The 21,101-nt window shown below is 40.0% G+C and overlaps 1 protein-coding gene across 7 annotated transcripts in view; it reads left to right on the plus strand.

The window, feature by feature from the left end:
- Positions 1 to 18,621, plus strand: part of carmil3 (capping protein regulator and myosin 1 linker 3) — a 101,396-nt gene extending 82,775 nt beyond the window's left edge. Inside the window, exons 27-40 of one of the 7 annotated variants that reach the window (XM_085253418.1) lie at positions 299 to 474; positions 561 to 654; positions 2,803 to 2,928; positions 5,913 to 5,979; positions 7,937 to 8,124; positions 8,877 to 8,956; positions 11,381 to 11,500; positions 12,397 to 12,565; positions 13,750 to 14,122; positions 15,396 to 15,499; positions 15,599 to 15,806; positions 16,128 to 16,199; positions 16,522 to 16,641; positions 17,870 to 18,621. In XM_085253418.1, coding sequence (XP_085109544.1) covers positions 299 to 474; positions 561 to 654; positions 2,803 to 2,928; positions 5,913 to 5,979; positions 7,937 to 8,124; positions 8,877 to 8,956; positions 11,381 to 11,500; positions 12,397 to 12,565; positions 13,750 to 14,122; positions 15,396 to 15,499; positions 15,599 to 15,806; positions 16,128 to 16,199; positions 16,522 to 16,641; positions 17,870 to 17,910 — 1,938 coding nt within the window. In that variant the 3' untranslated portion in view covers positions 17,911 to 18,621. Of the gene's footprint in view, positions 1 to 298; positions 475 to 560; positions 655 to 2,802; positions 2,929 to 5,912; positions 5,980 to 7,936; positions 8,125 to 8,876; positions 8,957 to 11,380; positions 11,501 to 12,396; positions 12,566 to 13,749; positions 14,123 to 15,392; positions 15,500 to 15,598; positions 15,807 to 16,127; positions 16,200 to 16,521; positions 16,642 to 17,869 lie in introns of all 7 variants that reach the window. The other 6 variants (XM_085253417.1, XM_085253416.1, XM_085253420.1 and 3 more) reach the window with 6 other exon arrangements.
- The last annotated feature ends 2,480 nt before the right edge of the window (positions 18,622 to 21,101 follow it).

A 21,101-nucleotide genomic window follows, 5' to 3' on the forward strand; every position in this document is an offset into this window, starting at 1 on the left:
CTTGAGCATAATTTACATCCCTGTTTATGCTGCCTAATTTTGTTATTATGCTAGACGCTGCATTTGTAATTTGCATTTGTTAAGATCAATTTAAAAAAACAACAAAAGAGCCAAAAATGCAGGTTTAGATAGTTGAGGTGTGTTTTTGCCCAAATGTCTGATAAACATAACATCTTGAAGAGACAAATGGATTATATGAATTATTAATACAAGTTTTGGGCATATAAATATGTTTTTATAGCTAATCCATCAGCTGTAGGCGACATATGATACATGTCTTGGGACACTTCTACTCTAGGTGGTTGTGGACTCCATGGTGTCCCTTTGCCGTGAGTTGTGCCCCATGTCCTGCTCAGCAGCTGAGAGACTGAGTCCACCTTTGTCGTCCATCTCTGAACAAGTTTCTATCCCTCGCTCCGCCATCCGCAACGCCCTGATGGAGAGGGCGGCAGAGGACATCAACAGAGCTCTGGAGTAAGAAAGAGAGTAGTTTAAAAAGTCCTAGAGAGGCAAAGAACTTCGAGATACTGATTGAACTGTTATTACTTTCTCTATCCCAGAGAAGTGAAGCTGTCTGTGGTCTCCTATCTGACCAACTCCATAGTTGATCAGATTCTACAAGAGCTCTACACCACCCATAAAACCCTGGTACTGGTAATATCACTTTACTGCATGCTTTCTTGTAGATTCTAGAAAAAAATGTTATTTGAATGTAAAGCTGGAATCTGTTTTGTTCTAAGATATAGTTAAATTTATAATATGACTATATGAAAAAAAACAACCAAAATGATCCGCGTTTGTCTGAACTGTGCAAATAACAGGAAAAGCTCACCTCAGTTTCTTTTTTTTTTTTTTACCACACATGCATAAAACATTACAGATTTCACTTTAGGTTTGTGTTATTTGAAGTTATATTCATAAAGAAAATTGTTTGCTGTGTTGGGAATGCAGTCTATTAAATATGTCACTGAAGGAAGGAGATGGTTATCTTGTAGAATTAGCATAAAAATTGAAAACAGGGCGAAACTGCCAACTTGGCTCTATTCAAGTAAAATAACCGTCAGGACACGTCATGTGCTGGACTATTAAGCCTTTTTGTCTCCATCAAGCCTTAAGCAATAACATCCACTTATATTATATCCCCAAATATCCATTTGTTTTTTCTCTTTAATCAAAAAATTAAAGATAAAATGAATCTAATTTGTTACCCCAAAATGATTTTTTATGACTTGTGTACACTCTACACTTTATTAGCTACACCTGTTTAACTTCACCTTAATGCAAATGTCTAATCAACCAGTCAGCAGCAGTTCAGTGCGTTTATGTACTTAGATATGGTCGTGATAACCCACTAAAGTTCAAACCAAGCTTCAGAATCAGAGAGGGACTTTGAACTTGTCCCATTTGTTGGTGTTTTAGAAACTGTGGATCTACTGGGATTTTCCCCCTCATCACCATCTCTAGGGTTTATGGAGAATAGTCCAAAAAAGAGAAAATACCCAGTGAGCAGCAGCTCTCTAGGCAAAAATGCCTGTTTGATAAGAGTTCAGAGGAAAATGGCCAGAGTGCTTTGAGCTGATGTGATGGCAACCGTACCTCGAATAACCCCTTGTTATAACCAAGTTATGCATAAGAGCACTTTTGTAGTATCATCCAGTAGATTATGAGTAATTGAGCAGAGGGTCTACAATACTTGTGTCACCACTTTGCAATATGTTTATCAATGCAAAGCAATTATAAAGCTCCTGTGCACCTCCAGTGAACAACAGTGAAATGTTCTCTATCGTGTGTTCCCATAGCAGCCCATTTAAAATAAATTTATAATAACAAATAAATACATCCTGGAAAAGTACCCATTATGTGCATATATACATAATGATGTCTAACCGAATTAAGAAAGTCCTCCTACGCTGTGGACATTCATTCATTATATTCCATATGATGCTTTCAAACATTAATATTGTTATGGATGTTGTCTTTCAGTGCTGCTATAACTCTGGTATATTTATTGCACATCGCACACATGGTTGATAAAATAATAATCCTACCTCCAGCCGTACCAGTGTACAAGCACAGGATAGGAAATTTCTCAAGATCATATTGAAATATCAGCGAAGTTAAAATTGAAACTGAAAACATTTAGTTCAGACATGTTAATAAAAACTCTGAACTGTACAAGCATAGTTTGGATAAATTCTTCTTCGTTATTCCAGGTGAACAGTAGCATACTAATGCGTGCAGTTATCTGAGGAAGACACCCTGGTTCGCATGTCATTAACATATACAATGAAGATATATAGGTATAGAGCTTTGTTCTTTAAAGAGAATATTGAGCTCAGAGGCCAGATAACAACTTTATTTAAGCTGGTTAAGGACATGATGAGACCCTCCGGGCTCTCCTCTCCATAAAATTAAATTGTTTAAAATGAAACCAGCGGAAAAGCAGGGAAAAAAATCGACTCTTAGTAATAACACGGCCTCCCCTGCTCTGCTTGGCATTCAGTTCACCACGTCTGCTGTTACATCTCATTCTCCTTTCTCTCTTTTGGTGCAATGCCGGTTTGTCCTCTATCTTGCCTTACTCTGCTTTGATAATCAAGATATTGTATTTAATTCATATTCTTCATGGGCTTTACGAACGGTGGTAAAGTACTTTGTTTGTGAGCTTCTCAGGTACAAGGGCAGACATGCCTCTCCTCCCAGATAGCATTTAAGGATATATTTCCAGATGTCATCACTGCGCGAGTGTGAGCGTTTGTGTCTATGCAATGATACGTGCCTTTGATGTGTGTGTTGCATCAGCTGCGGCAGGTGTCCCAGGCAAAGCGTTGGGACGATGCCGGGACGGGCAGACGCACTGTCAGACAGTCCAGAATAGTCGAGTCTCTGGAATTCCCCGATGAGGACTTTGGTGTCAACCTGGGAATAGTAAGTGTGAGAGACACACGCTGACCTCATGTGCACACTTAACAAGAATGAGCTTCTTCATTTAAAAAGAAGCATGTCTAATTTCAAGGCATGGATATAATACTTAACTGACTGCACCTAAAATAAGTGTTAAGAACAAAACCAGTTTTCAGAGACAAAAGACAGAGGAAGAAAAGTTACATTTGATTTGATGGTTTAGAAGAGCCAAAGCAAACAATGGAAAGATGTCCACCTTTGACCTGTATTTTAAAAGATTAATAAAGCATTCATTCTTCCAGATGTGCTACTGTTTTCCACAACCCCAAAAATTGGGTTCATACCACATAAAAATCAACCAAATCTGGTGAAAGGTTCTCATCCATCTCTGACTCCCTCAAATTGGGGGAGTCTGCATAAATGTAAGGTGTGATTTTTTTTTTTTAATTCACCCTCATAATTTCATGACTCCCGGAAAAAAAGTGGGAGAAATATTTATTAGATCCTCTGCTGAATTTGTACATTTGCTCAATGGTAGTTTGTAGTTTCATTAAAACACAAAGTTCTAAATAAATTTTTAATGTCATTGAGAAAAATAATGATTTGAACGCAAAACATGGCTTAGTACTTGGGTAGAAACCCTTGAAGCGCCTTGAGGCGACTTTTGTTGTGATTTGGCGCTATATAAATAAAATTGAATTGAATTGAATTGAATTGAATTGAATTGAATTGAATTGAATTGAATTGTTGTCAAACATAGCGTTAAGGTGCTTCTTGTAGTTGGTCACCAGGCTTGCACATATCTCAGAGGGATTTTATCCCACTACTCTTAACAGAAACTCTAAATCCTGTAGGTTTCTTGGCTGCTGCCTGGCAACTCGACACTTCAGCTCCCTCAACAGTTTTTCTAAAGGGATGCGATCTGAGAATGGCCAGGCCACTCCATGACCTTAATGAGCTTCTTCTTTAACCACTCTTTTGTTGGCTTGGTGGTATGCTTTGGTTCATTGTCATGCTGGAAGATGCGTCACTAACCCATCTTCGGTGTTCTGTCTGAGGAAGGGAGGTTCTTGTCCAATACTTTACAGCACATGGTCCTGTCCATTTGTTCGTCACTGCTGTGAAAAGTCCTATACCATTAGCGAATAAACAGCCCCAAACCATGTTTCCGCCACCGTGCTTGACTGTGGTGACGGTGTTCTTTAGATCATACCCTGCATTTCTCTGACTATGCGGGTTGAGTTGATTTCAAAGAGTTTGGTTTCATCTGACTGCAGCACTTTCCCCCAAGTCTTCTCTGCCAGTGAACATCTAAATGTTGGAGACATAAGATGGGCCTGTGCATGCGCCTACTTGAGCAGGGGGGCCTTGTGGGCACTGCAAGATTTCAACTCATTACAGCGTAGTGTGTTACCACTGGTGTTCCTGGTGACTGTGGTCCCAACTGCCTTCATATCATTAAAAAGCTCCTCCTGTGTAGTTTTGGGCCGATACATTCGACAAGATCTTACGTTGAGCTCCAGAATTTCTTACATTTCCAAATATTCACACCAACAGTCGTCACCTTCTAATCAAACTTCTTGTTGATGGTCTTGTTGCTCACTGCAGACTTGTGCAGGTCTACAAGCTTGTCCTTAATGTCCATTGACAGCTCTTTGGTCTTGGTGATGGAAGGGTTGGAATGGAAGAAACTGTTCCTGTGGACAGGTGTGCTTTATACACATAACAAGTCAAGATCAGGAGTGGCTGTAATTGATTTAATCAATTGTAATCTGTGTTTTGCATGGGCACGCAGCCAGTCTATGGGAGCCAGAATTCTGGGTGGGATCTTGGGAATAAAAGTTCACTCAGTGACATGCAAATCATTACTTTTATGCAGTGTAAATTGTTTTTGTCTGGATTTTTGGTATTCTGTTTCTCTCCATGAAACTACCATAAAAATTTGAGACTTTTAATTTCTTTGTGTTCAGCAGGGGATCGAATAATTATTTCACCCACTGTATCCACATTAAATTTTCAAATGGATGCTCTCCTTGCAGTTTGTTGCTTTGTTGCCTGTTCGGTTTGTCACTGTCTAATTTGAAACTAAACTTCTCACTAAAATTGCTGTGAAACCTGTGTTCAGTACAGTGTCCTCATCACCTGGCTTTTTAAGTGAGCATCCTTTGTTCCAGAATCCCTCTGTGATCCAGGCCCTTCTGCGTGCTCAGATTGCAGGGATATTGAAGAACTTCTACTGAATCTAAAGTTGTTTGAGATATATATATATATATATATATATATATATATATATATATATATATATATATATATATATATATATAGCACTAAAGGTGGTTCAAACATTAAAAAGTGCTATTTTAAAAATATATTATAACATTTTGGGCACAGAATGAGAAATTTAAAAAATCCCAACTAAGAAGAAGGAAGCCTTTCATATGGGATAACATGATTTGAGCAGATACACACGGCACATGGAGATATTAGCCTTAAAAATGTAAGTTTTCTCTAGTAAATATTGGAAAGCAGGTAAAACATCAGTGTCCCAATGCTTGATTCACTTCTGTTTACTGGTGCAGTTTTGCTGTTGAAACTCTGATCCGTTCCACCATACTGACGCTCAGAGCTGGTTACAAACAAATCGTGTTGAACAAGAATTAAATTTTTTCAACTTCAGATCTTTTCTCCCCTTCAACACGAGTATTTTTATTGTGACTCTTCTCAAAATCAAGACAAATCCCACACTTCCTGTACCCTCCAACATGCTGTTGTTCTGAGCTTCACACTTAGATTTTGTAAACAGTTTCTGCATCTTTTCATTGCCTTTGCTTTACTCCAGTTGGATTTTCTGTGAAATACTGTACGTGTATGTCATTGATCTACTTTATTTCATTCATTTATTTTAGCGAGGATGGGATACTTTTGTCCATTTAACTTTTTTGTGCGTTGTAATTGTGTTATAAATGTAGTGAAGGCATTTGTGTATGTACAATGATCTCTTACAAAAGGACACCATGGCCATTAAGAAGCGGAGCTCCAGAACTAGAAGAATTCGACCCGTCTCCACCAGACTGAGTGAGTGTTCAGTCTGTAGTCGCAAATTATTGCTGTCACGTGCTAAAGTATCGTGAAATACAATACTGTGCAAAAGTCTGAAGTCACCACTCATTCCTTTATATTTTGTTTCAGAATTTGTTGTAAAAGCTTTTGTGTACTAGTTCTCCTTCTGCTTTCAGAAGGCCTTTCAGAGTTTTTCTTTGGACATGTTTTATTCACTCATTTTCAGTCCAGTCCTTGTATCTAAGCATTTTCAGAGAATTGATTTAATTTCATTTATTTATTTATTGTGAAGCCACTTATCACTGACCTATCAATCATGCAAGCAAAAGAAGACACCTCATTCGAGGGATGAACCAGTGTTGTGTCTACACATGACAGACGACTTAGCAAAGAACCCAGTTTTAATTGCGTCTATGGCACTGTGTTACAGTCCCCCAAAGAACTGCCTAATTGTTTCCCCTTTTTTTGTTAGATCTACAAAAAAATATTGATTGACATGCAAAAAATAATATGTTTGCACCAACAAGTTGATTCTCAAAGAGCTATTAGACCACAAGTTGTCAAATCTCAGCGTGGTGTACTGTGTGTCCTGAGGAACCTTGACAAGGAAAAGACAAAAACACAAAAGTGATAGGCCTAAAAAACAATTTACAGCAGATGAAAGGTATCTAATAATCATGTCTTTAAGAAATAGAGACGTTGGGAGACCTGATACAGGACTTGACATGCATCCATCCTCCAATGCAGTAAAAGAATACCTGGATAGAAAAACACACAATGGAACATTATTAGTCATGGATTGGCCTCCAGAGCTCAGACCTAAGCATTATTAACTCATTCACTGCCATTGACGTCTATAGACGTCAATTACGTTTTTCAATGGGAGGGGCCAGAATACAACCTCGGGCAGCTTGTCAGTGAATTTTATTTTTTCATATATTTGTAAATAAATTGTTTTGATAAAACATAACCTTTCTCAGTGTTATTTCTGTTTTATGGAAGTGAAAAACTATTTTATATGTTAGAGGTGTCACAGGCACTTTTCTGCTTGAAATGTATTTTTCACAAAAAGCTCGTTTTCTCCCTTTTTTTGGTCAAAACAGGCATTTTTGGTGGAACCCACCTCTCTTCTACAGCTGATTACTAAAGAATGGAAAATGGTAGAAACAAGCTTTTTTTTTTTTTGGATGAAAGAAGAGAGTCTGTTCTTCATTTTGGTAGGTTCAGCGTTTATATGATCATAACACACAGTTTTCTGTGGCTCTTCAAAAATGAGTAAAAATGCTCAAAAACCCTGGCAGTGGGGAGTTACCTGATTTGAAAATGGCTGGCAGTGAATGAGTTAAAGCAGTGTGGGATCATCTTGATAGAGAACAGAACGAAAGACTTTGACTGTCCTTGAAGAAGCCTGGAGAACTGTTCCTGAAGACCATGTAAAGAGGTTTAGAGACAGAGTTCAGGCTGTGTTGAAGAATAAAGGTGGACAAACTTCCATTTCACAGTAAAATATGGAGTCATGAAGTATGGCTTGAGACTTTTGCACATTACTGTTTTATATAGATAGCCAATACCAGGGCAAGAGTCACTTGATCTTTCATTTTTTTAGTCAATTAAGTAGTTTTTCGTCTACAGTAATGAATGTCCAACATGGCAGAATGACATAAGAGATAATGTTGTTTCATTTGGGCTGTAATCAGTATAGTAATATTTCTGTAGATAGAATGAAGCATTATTATAAAATAACATTGTTTTCTGACACCAACCCAACCATGGGTGAGCCTTTTCCCCACTAGTGGGATTTGTCTTCTAACAGGAAGCATTTTTTCTCATTTCAAAAGCAATAAAAATGTGAAATTCACAAGCTGATTGCAAATTTAGTCTAATCATACATTTAATTCCAATCAAAGAGGATTTTATCAGTGGTATTGCATAAATGAAGTTCTGTCACCATCCATTTCCCTTCCTGTCATAGGTTTAGGCGAGGAGCCCAGTTCCTCTCCGACACCTTCAGCTCCACCTCACTCTGCCCCTCTTACCCACTCGGCATCATGGGAGTGTCTGTCCACTCTCCCCACCAATGGATCCCCCTTACGCCACGTGACCCACGCCAGGCCACGCCCGCCACGGCGACACAGAGCAGGACACCTACCTCCTGAATCCGTGAGTTTGTGACTTTGCAGTGACATTTGACCATGTTATGAGCTTCAGTGGGCAGGGATCAGTGTCCCCTCCAGACTAGCAGCTGCTTCCACAGGATGTATACTGACCAGTTTCACTTTTAAGTGAGTTTTTATTGCGCCTGTAGCACCACTGTATGTGTTTAACTGGCCTATTTTGATCTGATACTACAGCATGAACTTCAGTCCATGTGTTTCCACAAAAGTGCACAGAGGGAGGCAAACGAGAGAAAGTAAACCAAACATGGCTTTTCTGAGGTGTTTTTTTCTTTTTTAAATCTCTTGGCTGCTGCATGTGAACTTTTGTTATTCATCTTGTTTTCATTGCCAGCGGCACCTTCCAAAAATAAGCTCTCTTTAAAATAGGAAGCTGTCGCACGTGTCTCTGTGATTCAAATGGTAATCATGCGCAGCCATCTCCCCTGGGCCACAGGGCAGCCGCTAACTTAGCAGCTTGTTTGTTTCGAGACTTTGTAAAGATTTTCCCCCCTAAATCAGTACAAACTGAGTTAGGGCAGCATGATGAAGAGCTGTTTTACAAACAGATTTCTGTTGGCAGCAGATTCAGGTTTATCAGCCAGCCATTAGAAATGATAATAACTTTTGTCAGCCTTTCATCCCCTTTGTCGGCATGGCAAGACTGATCATTGTCATACTGTGTGTGTGTGTGTGTGTGTGTGTGTGTGTGTGTGTGTGTGTGTGTGTGTGTGTGTGTGTGTGTGTGTGTGTGTGCAGCATTGCTCTGAGAATGGAGGAGTCAACATGCTGGAGGACGGACTGCCTGATTTCTACAGCAAACGAGTTTTACCTGACAGGTAGACGCCAGAATCGTCTCTGTGCAGTCATTAAGTATGTGATAAATTCTTTACTACACTGAGCCCCGAGGACGACACACAAGACGAGACATTGAGGGAACTGTGTCTTACATCTGGTGTATCAGTAAAACCTGTTTTCTATTGTTTGTCATTTAAACAGTAAAATGAAAAACAAACACACAAAAAACAACATGCAAATAAAGTACAATGTACCATTTTCCATTGTAGTTTCTTTTCCCTGCATTTCTTAACCACACGTTTAATTTTACCTTGTACTTTTTGTTGAAACGCATGCTTTTGGACACATTTGCATCACCTTAGGTCTTGGTGCAGTCCTCGAGTCATCCTTTGTTTGAAACAAACTGTTGTATCTTCCTTCCTCCTCCCTTTAAGTCAGCTTTCTGGTGACTTTTTTTACCTCACTGACAAAAGATTTAACAGACGGTGTGAGAGCCGGTCAAGTCACTGATATCATACAGCACTAAAAGTAAAAAAAAAATTCTGAAAGTGAGCATTTAGATATATGTTCACTCATATTTCAGCATTTACAACTTTGTTTAATATCGGCATCTACGATTGTAGCATTGTACACAGTATGACGGAGAAGAAGGAAGGGCAATTTCTGAATGTTAAGAAGAGAACAGTAGCTGTGTCTAAAGAATGCAAATGGTGCATTTTAATTTGCTGTTTAAATCTTTGCAAGAACTCTGCAGTTGTGAACCCGTGATACGTTTTAAGGAGTAAAAACACAAAGCTGGAGACTTGCTGCTGGACATAGTGGAGCATTTAGCAGCTAAGAAACCACATATTTTGTTGATAGAGACCGAGTGCAGTGCTTAAAGGAGAGTAATTACCAGAGTTACCAACTGTCACTGCAGAACAATCCTAATGATATTCAGTATGTGCTCAATGTGTCAGTGAGTAACTGTTTGCTAAGTCTTTCACCATGTCAGTAGATGAGGTGATTAAAATTCCAATGTTACTCCCCACAAAAGTGGGAATAAAATCAGTTATGCACATTTAAGTCAATTACAGTATACTATTCACTGGAAAAATTCCCATGTTCCCATTTTTTCTGGGCAGTGTTGGTATATTGGTGGTGCCATGTGGATAAGTGACTGAAGCTGCATCCTCAAAGACTCAAACCCAGAAGGAAATGTTGGCAAAGAAGATGGAACTAAGTGAAAATAATAAATAATGAATGAACTTAAGGATAGCTGATTGACTCTGCAGTCCCTCTAACCTCTGCACAGAATGAACATATTTAATTTTATTTTTTTAATTTTACAGGATTTCAGCTGTTTTTTTGGGGTACTTAGGAATTTGTAACTAAAAACTACATGTTCCTACACTACTAACTACCTTGAAATAAATAGTCTATATAGCCACTTGCATACCAGTGGACTATTTAGCAGCTGAACTATTTTCTTTAAATCTGAGTAATCTCTGGACACCAAAAACAAAGTTTAAAGTGGTGTAAGTATTGAATTTAAATTGATCAGGCAAGCACAACACAGCTGCAGATGGATGCCAGAATTGTCCCAAATTTGAAGATAAATAGATGCTGAGTTGCTGACATGTTAGCCCTATCAATAAATAAGGCCAATTTATTATTTTATTATATTTCACAGCCTTGTTTACAAGTCACAATCAATTTTCCATAATCTAGTTAATGTTGTATAAGAAATTAAAACCATTTTTTTTAACTTTATGAATATACTGTATGTGTAAAATAAAGTGTGAATTATTACATAACTTTATTCGTGCTACTATCCCAAATAACCAAAGTATTCTAGTATTAGGCCAGTGCTGAAAAGCTACACAAGCTATTTTTAAACATATTTAACACAAAACTGCTTTTTTTAATTAGTAATTATATGTGTTTTAAATTATTTCCAAAGTTTGGGTTAAGGTTTTGGTGTAGTGTAAGATTTTTTATATTTATGTAAAGTGAAGCTCATTTTAAGCATTATTCCTTTAGATGTCATAGCATAGTAACATTAACTGTTTGGTAAAATCGGCATGATTTTGCATCTCAAAGCTGGACAGCACTATGTAAATGATGGTTAACCCTGCAAGTGTTTTAAAGTTACATGCCAGTGTAAGCTTCATGCTCAGCAGCAGTGTGCTTAGGCAGCAGAAACACTGCTTCTGTCCAGAGTATTAAACCATGTGTTTAATTATGTTTCCTGTTCTTGTCAAACGGTTCATTCAAATAATGTAGTCGGATGTTAATTCTGGGTTTAGCCTGCCACTTATGACTTTCACAGAATACTGATAAATACTGGCTGCTGGCTGATTGCATTAACAAAACAAAACAGTCCAAATGATGCAATCTAGCTTTAATCTCACTGTGTGTGCCTACCCTCTTACCCAATGCTTTAGTTTACTCATTCTGTTTTTTTCTCTACTTTTCACTTTCAGTCAGTTGTCGTCCCTGCATCAGGCCCAGTCTCTGAGGAGGAAGAAAAGACGAAGTGTGTTGTCCATTTTCTCAGGATTCCGCAAGAACCGCAACTCCACCATCTCTAATCAGGACTCGGAGTGAGTATGCAGCACAGGAGCCGAGTGGAAGAAGTGGAGGAAAGTAACATTTAAGAGCACACGCCCAGAGAATGAGATGGTGGTTAAATTAATCCAGCGCTGGGCATTAACGCCACTTCAAAACTTCATGAATATTTGAATAGGAGAAAATATTTCCCCATCCCCAGCTGTTTTCCTTTGCTTTGAATTTATGGCGCTGGATGCATTTGAGCTGCTGTTACATAATGGCGCTGGAGTTAGAAAGTGTTGGTGGAAAAAGTTTGCAAACTTTTTAAAAAAAAAGAAAAATCATTTGCACAGATTAACAGCTGAGTGGGGAGAATAGCACTTAATAGGCGCACTTTGTTCACTTAAACTACACAGCTGCACGAAACGGACGAAAGGGTTTCTCAGCGAGAGCCGCAGTTTGTTTTTCAGCTCAGAGGTGTGCTTTAAAAAAAAACGGTGATGCCTTTGCCTCTGCTGGTTAACAGCCTTGCTGCGGTGCAGGAATTTCACACATATGCTGTAGGCCGAGTCTACAGGAGTCTGAAAGAGAAGCATAAAAGCAAAGATGACTCATCTGAGGGGAAGTCATAGATGGAAATAGTTTCTTAAATACAGTATGCTGCGTTTTGTAAGCTTTCACCTGCAGATTGATGCTAAGCAATCAAAGAGATTGTTTGTTGCTGCGTTCACTTGGCTTGCTCTCTACGTTCATTTCTTTTGTTTTTTAACAGCAGCACATTGTGTAGGAAGTAAGCTGTTGCGCTTCAGAAAAACTGCAGTGTTTCAAACTGATGGTGTTACTGTAAATTCATAAGCATAATAATATTGTATCCAAAATGTAGTGTATGGTTTATGATTGAAGTCAATTAGAGGGACCAGTGCTGAAAAGTCTGCCTTTTTCTGTCCAGCAGCGCCTCAGAGAATGTCTACTCCATGATTCAGCATCCTAAAGATGCCGTGAGGCCGGAGAGCGTTGTCCCAGGAGCAAATGGGAGCATGCCTTCACCTCACCCAACTCAGGGCATGCCGGTGCATGGGATGAGAACTGCCAGCCCCCCCTGCCTCATCCAAAGACAGGTACCGTGCTGTGAAAAGTTGGCTGTTTGAGCTTTTGTAGATTCACTTATGTCTCTAACTAACAGGGGCAACAATGACACATCCCCCAAGTCAAGGAATGTTTTTACAGGTGGAGGACACTGACATTTTTCCCTCCTCATCTTTTCTGGCTGTTTTTCACTAGTCTTGCATTTAGCTAGGCTAGGGTCAGTGTCACAACTGGTAACATGAGGTGATACCTGGACCCTACAGATGTTGCACAGGTAGTCCAACTCTTCCAAGATGGCACATCAGTCCAGCTATTTCCACAAAGTTTGCTGTGTCTCCTCCATCTCAGGAGGCAGGCAGTTGCTCTAGCAGAGCTGAACAAGGCTGTAGAAGGTCCCTAACCCATCAGCAGGACAGGTATCTGCTGCTTTGTGCAAGGAAGAAAAGGATGAGCACTGTCAGAGCTACAAGTAGGACACTGGTGTGAATGTCTCTAACCAAACAATCAGATACAGACTTTATTAGGGTGGCCTGAGGACCCTACGCTGGTGCAGTGGGTCCTGGGTTCCTCCTGGTGCACAACAATGTTGCAGCTACATCTATATCCTTTTCTCACCATTGCAATCTGATGTGTTTTCAAAGTGTTCATTTAATTTTTTTGAAATTGCATTCCTCAGGGCTTTGCCAAACACAGTGACTTGATAAAAGTGTTTAATAGTTAAAGAATATTTTAAAGTTTAAATTAAATGCTAATGCATTTCTATTTCCATTTTTTTTTTCAAGTCTGCTTCCAGTTTAATTCATGAGTGAGCAGCTGCTACTTCTTTCTATAGTTCTACATGACATGTAACAGTGCATGGCCGTGTGCTGTCCGAGCCACCTGCTGTTCCCAGCCTTTTTATGTGTCTTATTGTAGTAGCTTGCCTAAGGTGTGGAGGGCTATTTAAACTCTGTGCTGAGGGACGGCTTGGATTACTCCAATTCTCTCTTAAGTAGAGCCCGTGGATCCTTAGTGATCATTAAGGGGATTTGAGGACATCCACTGCAAAAAAATGAACGATAATTTAATTTTGTTATAATTGAATTCAACAGAATACATTTTAATTAAGGCCTTCGCTTTCTCTATTGTTAGCACCAGATTATGAGTTATGCTATTCATTAAATCATCAGCGATTTGACTCGTTCTAACTGTGTCCATGACTTCTGTCCTCATCCAGTCCACAGACCTGGTCAGCATGGTGTACAGCTGCATCGGGGCAGAAATCGAAGACTCCGATGGCAGCAGCAACTGTGACATCAAAGGGATAGACCAGGATGCTGACAGATCAGTCACCATCTCAGATGCCCCGACAGATACTCGAACTAACGGCCACGTGGTGTCCTCCAAACAACAGACGGACAGACAGATGGAGACAGCCAGGCAGGAGAGGATTGTGCCCCTGACAGACTCGCGGACTGAGATAGAAGATGATGTGCAGAGCAGCGGAGGTGGAATCGTGGCCCCCGGTGGGCCAAGGCCAGAGCCGCCTCCACAGAGTGCTAAGCCCAGTTTGGCTGTCATGAGGCGGAGACACCTGCAGGAGAGTTTAGGTATTGCAATTTAAACAACAACTGAAGTTCTGTTAAAGTTTAATATTGTAAAATGTCCCTATTGGATGAATAAGTATCTAACATGATAATAATCACATGGTATGAATATGATGATAAAATAATAAATGATGAAGACTCAGGTGTGACTCTTGTTAGAATGACTGATAATAATGATAATTCTAAAAATAGACTCACTGTACACTGTACACGTGGCATGTGGTTGACCGTGATATATTTTTAGATCACTGTCTTGTTGGATAAAAGTTCAAAGGGAAAACAATCAGAAGATGCCATGTTTTTAAAGAAGAAAAAAAGCAGAAAACTCACAAAAGCTGCAAAAACCGTGTAGACGAGTATGTCAAAGTGTGTTTAATGAGAGATGCAGTACGAGAGCAGACGATGACATGATTGGCTATAGCTATAGAGGCCTTTTGTGGCGAAAGAGCCATTGTTAAGTCTCAAGTCTAGACTTCTTAATGAGTAAAACCTCCGAGTATTGTAGACTGCAGTCTGACTCAAAGGGAATTAAGAGATCACTGTAACAGAAGTGGTCATGGCATAAAATCAATGTTAAAGCCAGCAGTTTGGCGTTAAAACGGAGAAAGGGTGCAGGGATGTGCATCTTTATCGTCCGATTGAAATCCTTAATGCAAGCTGTGGACAGCAGCACATATAAATAGTTGTCTCTTAAAAGCTGGAGCAAGCTCTTAACACAGAAATGGAAAAGCAATCCAGGTTGGTTGGTTTTAATTTGCACAGTTTGTGCTTTCAGCCCCTTCAGCCAAAGGCTCCCATTCCCAGGTTCGTGTGAAATGTGTGCTGCTTGCCAATATTCCAGCTTCAGGTCTTATTCTGCTTTTCTTATCTTACGTCATGTATAGTGTATATGTACTGTTATAGTGGGCTATGCTCATATTAGACAAGTTTCAGAAAATGAGTTTAGTCTATGAATAAATAAAAACCGTGAGCCAAAAACCTCTTCAGGCTTCAGAAAGACGGGCTGTCTTTTTTTTCTTTGTAGGTTACTTTTTGCTCTGTGTGACATCAAAGAATGGATGTAGTTGTTTCAGGAGAACTAGCAGCAGCACCACCCACATTAGTGAGGGGCAGCCAATCAGAAGGAAACTGGCCTAAAGTCAGAGTGAAAAGAGGAAGTGGATGAACTGAAGACAGCTAAGAATAACTTTGACCTGTGAATCGTGCAAGGCTACTATAGAAATCCCGAAATAAATTGAGCTTTGTTTGTGTCGGCTGCTTTTTGTTTTCCCAGAAGAAGCAGGAAGGCTGGAGGCAGAGGGAGACCAGAGTGAAAGAAAGCGCGAGGAGAAACAGAGAGGGCGAGGGCCAGAGGGAGAGCGTCCTCTCATTCCCAATAAGGTAACTATATGCTGTATGCACTGTACGTACTATAAGAGAAAGCACATCTTGTTGTCATATTTTTCTGTTGCATAGTCAAATTTTGTGCTCCTCCATCAGCCCAGCTTGGATGTTTCTAGAGACAAGACCTCTCCAGATAAGGCCAAGACCTCCCCCGTCACCCCAGCAGAAGAACAAATCAATGATCAGAGGTGTTTACCTCCTGGTCAACCCATCGCTGAAGGTGAGGGAAGCACCGAGAGGATGAGCCCACCGGCGTCTGTCAAGCCTGGGATGGAAGCAGCAGATCCTGCTGTAATCAGTCACGGTAACCATGTCATTTTATATCTATGCACAGTCATAGCAGTCCAAAATGTCTCCTCTTTGTTTTTTCTTCTTTTTTAAAAATAAAGTAATAAACCTGGAACTTTAACATCACCATCACGAACGTTCTAGATCTTTACGTTCCATGCATGGCCGTCTTCTTTTGCTTTTCAGTCACAGGAACCGTAAACACCCCCAAAAGTAAAAGGCCAGATCTCTAGCAGGCAGTGTGTTCTTAATGATGTGGATAGAAAGGGCAGATTGGCATAATAAGATGCAAATAATTGCTGTGATCTTCCCAATTAACAATAACCAACAAACACAGATGAGGAGGGAGGCCATAATGGATTTCCAGCAGCATCACATCAGACCAGGAAGTCCAGCTCGTTTGACATAGGTACTGTGTGTCTGGTGCTGTGTTTGTTTCTGCTGCCCCGCTGTTGTGCATGCATTTTGTAGTACTGCGCACTAGTACGTAAAGATACAAATGCACGTCTTGGTTTTTTTTTTTGTTGTTGTTCATAATTCATAACAATGGCGCAACGCCTTTGTTATTTTTTATCAAACAAACTCAGCGTGACTCTCCTATTTGATGTGCTTCCAACCCTGTTGAGTGTGCTGGCTGCGCATCAACTTGTTGCTTTATCCTGCATCCTTTATTCTGAGTTCCTGTACCCCACTATGTGTGTGTGTGTCTATCTCATGCCATTTATTCCCAGGCATGGAACGGGATGTGCCCTACGATCTGGAGAGGTCTTCAGATCGCAGATTCCTTGTGAAAAAACCCTATTTCCCTCAGTGCAGAAACAGGTCTCTGGACTACCCTGCTGGGACCGGGTGTATGTATCCGTCTCTCTTTCCTGCAGATATGTGCGGTATGACGAGCAGCATGAAGTGCATGCGTGTTGAGATTTTTGCACAATGTATTTTTTTTCTTTTGCTCCCCATCTTGTTTTTATAACAATAAAATCTTTCATTCATATTCCAAAATCTTCAGTAATTTGTTTTTAGCATTTGCGGAAGCCTAAACGTGTACACGCTTAACAGAGATGAGTCATACCCTACATATTGAATGCAAGCCTCCTTTGCCTCAATTGGATTGCCAAAGAAAGAGATCATAAAACATAATTTAAAGATGGAATTTGGCTGTTTTCCAGATATGTCTCATTGCAGCTGGCAGCCGGATCTGACACTGCTTGGGATTAGTGTGCTGTTAGATGAGACCTTCTCCCTTTTTCAAACGAGGACCTTTTATCTCCCCTCCTTTAATTGGAGCAGATTCTTTCCTTGATATCATGTTCCATTATTGTGCTAATTGGCAGTACGGTTTAGCTGATTCATCATCTCTTCCTGCTTTGAGCAGATTGACGCCGAATGTGAAAACCCCGGGGCAGTGGAATTCAGCTCTAATGACATTCCAAAAACTACTGCCAATTATCCCAGTAATACAGAACTATATATCAGCAAGTTGCTGCAGGGGACTCAATTATCATCACTGTGAGAATGATAAAAGGCTCCACGTGTCACAAGCATAAAAGCCGGTCATAAAGAGCGTGCGGGATCCTCTGTGACCTGTCGGGATGAGTTTAGGTGTATTGGAAGTTTAAGCGCCGCATTGTCACGTTTGTGTTTCTTGTCCACACCGAGAGGTTCTTTTTGCATGCGGCAGATAATATCTGAGCCTAGCTCCAGGTTTTTTTAAGCTCAAAGCTTTTTTTTGTCTCCACCCACTCATGCAAGCTTAAAAAGTTACGTTTGAAATATCACCTTCTAAAACTAATGCAGAAGACGGCCATCTGTTTCCATAGAAGTGCAGCTTTCAGTTTTATTTTATTTTTTGGCCACTTGGGGGCAGCAGAAACAAGCTGTGAACCACTGACTGTTGAAGAGTCATTGCTGTGAACACAACACTGACATTTTATCGCCCTACATATTTCCGGATTGAGCTAAGCAGCAACATTAGCATTCATTCAGAGTGGTGTTCCAGTCTAACTGTGGAATTAAGTGTAATGTAGCTGTCTAGCATTTTTTTTATTCCCACCACTCACAGTACATTTGCTTCTGTAGGTTATGAAAGCCCCCAGCTTGGTAACAGAGATGCATTATGACATTACCTGTGGACCAGGAGACGTTTGCTGGGAAGAAAGGACTTGGACGCGGAGGACTGGAGAGAGACAAGCTTTTAAAACTGTGGACTCGGCTGACAAAGATTCAACAGGATGTCTTTTTTTTAAAAATATATTTTTATTTTTAATCCCTGCAAACATTTGTTGCTGAAAATGCATGTACTGTATGCCGGTTTTGACTGCTTGCACTCGCTATTTTACTCTCAGGCATAAACAAAGCTCTACTTTTCATACAAACACAGTGGATCAGTGTGTCTCCAGTATGCTCACAAACAGCTGTTTTATGCATTTGTGCAAAAATCATTTAATATTGAAAGCGTGTCTTTTCATGCCCTATCTGTATTTAACTGACAATCTGTGACTTCTGAAAGTGAGTTTTGTAGTGTATTTATTCTAATTGGATGTATATACTGAATATATAACTGCACTAACCATTGTGGTAACTCTGCCAGTTAACAATCATGATTTTATTTGTGATAACATATCATTTGATAACCGTGTTTGTAAGTATGCTTTTGATGTATGCTGCCGGTGATGACTGAGAAACGTGTTACCATGCACTCCTGTCTCTCCAAGAGTATTTAAACTAGACAGTAGATCATTTTAATCAGATTTTGCGGGCCTGAAAATGAGTATTTTTTCTAAAAATGCTTCTATGAATCCGAATAAATAAAAGTGACTTTCCAGAAGGAAGTGGACTGCTGAAAGTTACTTTCACAATACATTACGCTAAATGTAAATATGTGTCAGAGTGGCATCCTAAAACGGGAACAGTTTAGCTGTTGTCACCATTTAGGCTGTGTTGTTGCTGAAGTAACACAGTGCTGTGCTTGTGTTGAGCCACCCGTCATTTCTTTATATTTTGCTGGGAAAATGGGAAATGGGTGATTTATCAAAGCAAACATCCACAGAAATGCATCAGGAAAAAACAGAGGCTGTCATTTCTAATGAGCTTGAAAGTTACTATTTGTTACCGACTTTATTCTTTAACACAGCCTGAACTCTCTCAGGCAGATTTCTTGTAATTTCTTTAAGTAGTCTTCAGGAATAGTTCTCCAGCTTCTTGAAGGACATTCAAAGCTCATCTTTAGATGCTCCTACCTTATCTTCTGTTCTCTGTTAATACGACACCACACTGCTTCAGTAATGTTGATGTCCGGGCTCTGAGGAGGCCAATCCATGACAGATAGTGTTTTTCTATCCAGGTATGCTTTTATTGGATTGGCAGATGGTATTGTGTGGTGGACCATAATCTGATGATACATTTCTACATTTATAATTCCATCAATTTTGACAAGATCTGCAACACCACTGGCTGAAATGCAGCCCTAAACCATGACTGAGCCTACACCCTGTTTTACAAATGGCAGCTCACTGTTGGAGCTCTCTTCTGACATTCTTCAGATTCATCTCTCCATAAGAACTGTTGCCACAAATTATCCACAGTTCTTGTATGATTTGCCATAACTCTTTTTCTCCCAGTTATCTTTGCTGAGGTTTAGAAAACAGCAGATGTAGTCAAGATGATCCCTCATTGCTTCACTAATGTTGAGGTGCGGGCTCTGGGGAGGCCAATCCATGATTCAATCAGGTACATTTTTACTGCAGTGGTAATACGTTTAGGATCATTGTCGTACTGAAAAACAAAGATGTTGCCAGTCAGATGTTATTTCATGGTGAATCAAAATCTAATGGTTCTTTTGTTGTTTACAATTTCATCAAATTCTCAACACAGATGAAATGCAGCACTGAACCTAACAGAACCTCCACTGTGTCTTTATACAGATTTCGAATTTTGTATTCATCACTCTGCAAGACCTGTTGTCACCGATTTTCTGTCCAGTTCTTGTGTAATTTTAAATTTTAAGAACAGCTCCTTCACAGCCACTCTTCCACTACGAGCATTTCTGATGAGACTTCAGCGAACAGCAGATCAGGTCCTGCTTGAGGTCTTTGCTGAATGTTTTTCTATTTCTTAAGAACATGACACCATTCATCTGCTGTCAACTTTTTTTTGATGGATACAAAAGTGGCATCAGTCCTCTCTTCTAACTCTCTGCAATGAAGAAAAAGTGCATATCTACCAAACTATCTGACCATTGGAAATCTGATATCTTTACTATTAAAACCGAGTGCTTTAAACTGAGACACTTTCACACTCTGGTTTTAACTATCGTTGTCGCTTGTGAGTGCTCCAGTTTTGTAGAGAGCCACATTAGTGGTGCCAAACTCTGCTTTTGTAAAATATGTGAAAATTATGACGCAAAATTTTATATCTCTATGCATTTTCAGTGCTTTGTCTAATAATAGGCTCAGAATCAGGAGTGGCATGAAGGATGCTTTATGATATTTATCATCTATACTCACAGTACAAAGCTGACTCCAGATGCCCTTTTAGCATTACTGCTTCTCAGCACCAGATGGCAGCAGAGACTGAGCACATCTGCGGCTTCTGAGTGCCAGTGACAAGTCGCTGCCAACTCGTGATGCACTGTCATTACCATAATCATGGATCCTAGCAGCATCCAGTTACTGTAATGAATGCAGAATATGCACGATCATATAGTTATGACGCTGATGGTTGCTGATGAGATCGTTTGGAGCTCTGGAGGAGACTTGCCACAGAGCAAGATCAGCATTTAATTGACACTATTAACATGCTCTATTAAATGCTCCCATCGCTGGCATGTAAATCGCAGATTAGACCTCAGACTCTCTCTCTCTCTCTGTGAGCCGAGGCTTAGACGGTTCGACGAGACGCCTGTTTATCTTGTGACAGTGAGAAGCTTTTAATTCCCTCCATGCAGTCACCTGATCTCCCACACTGCCAGGACAGATCACAGCCAGGGGTGTTCACATTCACGGGGTCACCAGATAAGCTCAGCTAATTCTCTCGCCGGCTTCCCTTCCAGACACAGTCCCACGCACCATATGCCTAGCTGAATGTTTTATCACTGTATATTGTGTTCACAAACCCAGTGTTACATTAACAAAACGGTGTGATTTTCTTAGGGCACTCCAGGTCATTCATCATCATCATTTGAATATCAGCTGGTGTGAGGGTTGTGCTCTTTTATCTGCGTGTTTTTAACCTTTACCGTTTCTGTGTCTTCGGTGACTGTGGAGAAGTGCGTGTCTCAAGTGTTAGGCACCAGCAGATGGGTCAGCAGCGG

The sequence above is a fragment of the Mchenga conophoros genome, linkage group LG18 (assembly GCF_057382185.1).
Source record: "Mchenga conophoros isolate Kocher_MC1m ecotype Shallow Benthic linkage group LG18, M_conophoros_male_GT1.1, whole genome shotgun sequence".
Classification (NCBI taxonomy): domain Eukaryota; kingdom Metazoa; phylum Chordata; class Actinopteri; order Cichliformes; family Cichlidae; genus Mchenga; species Mchenga conophoros.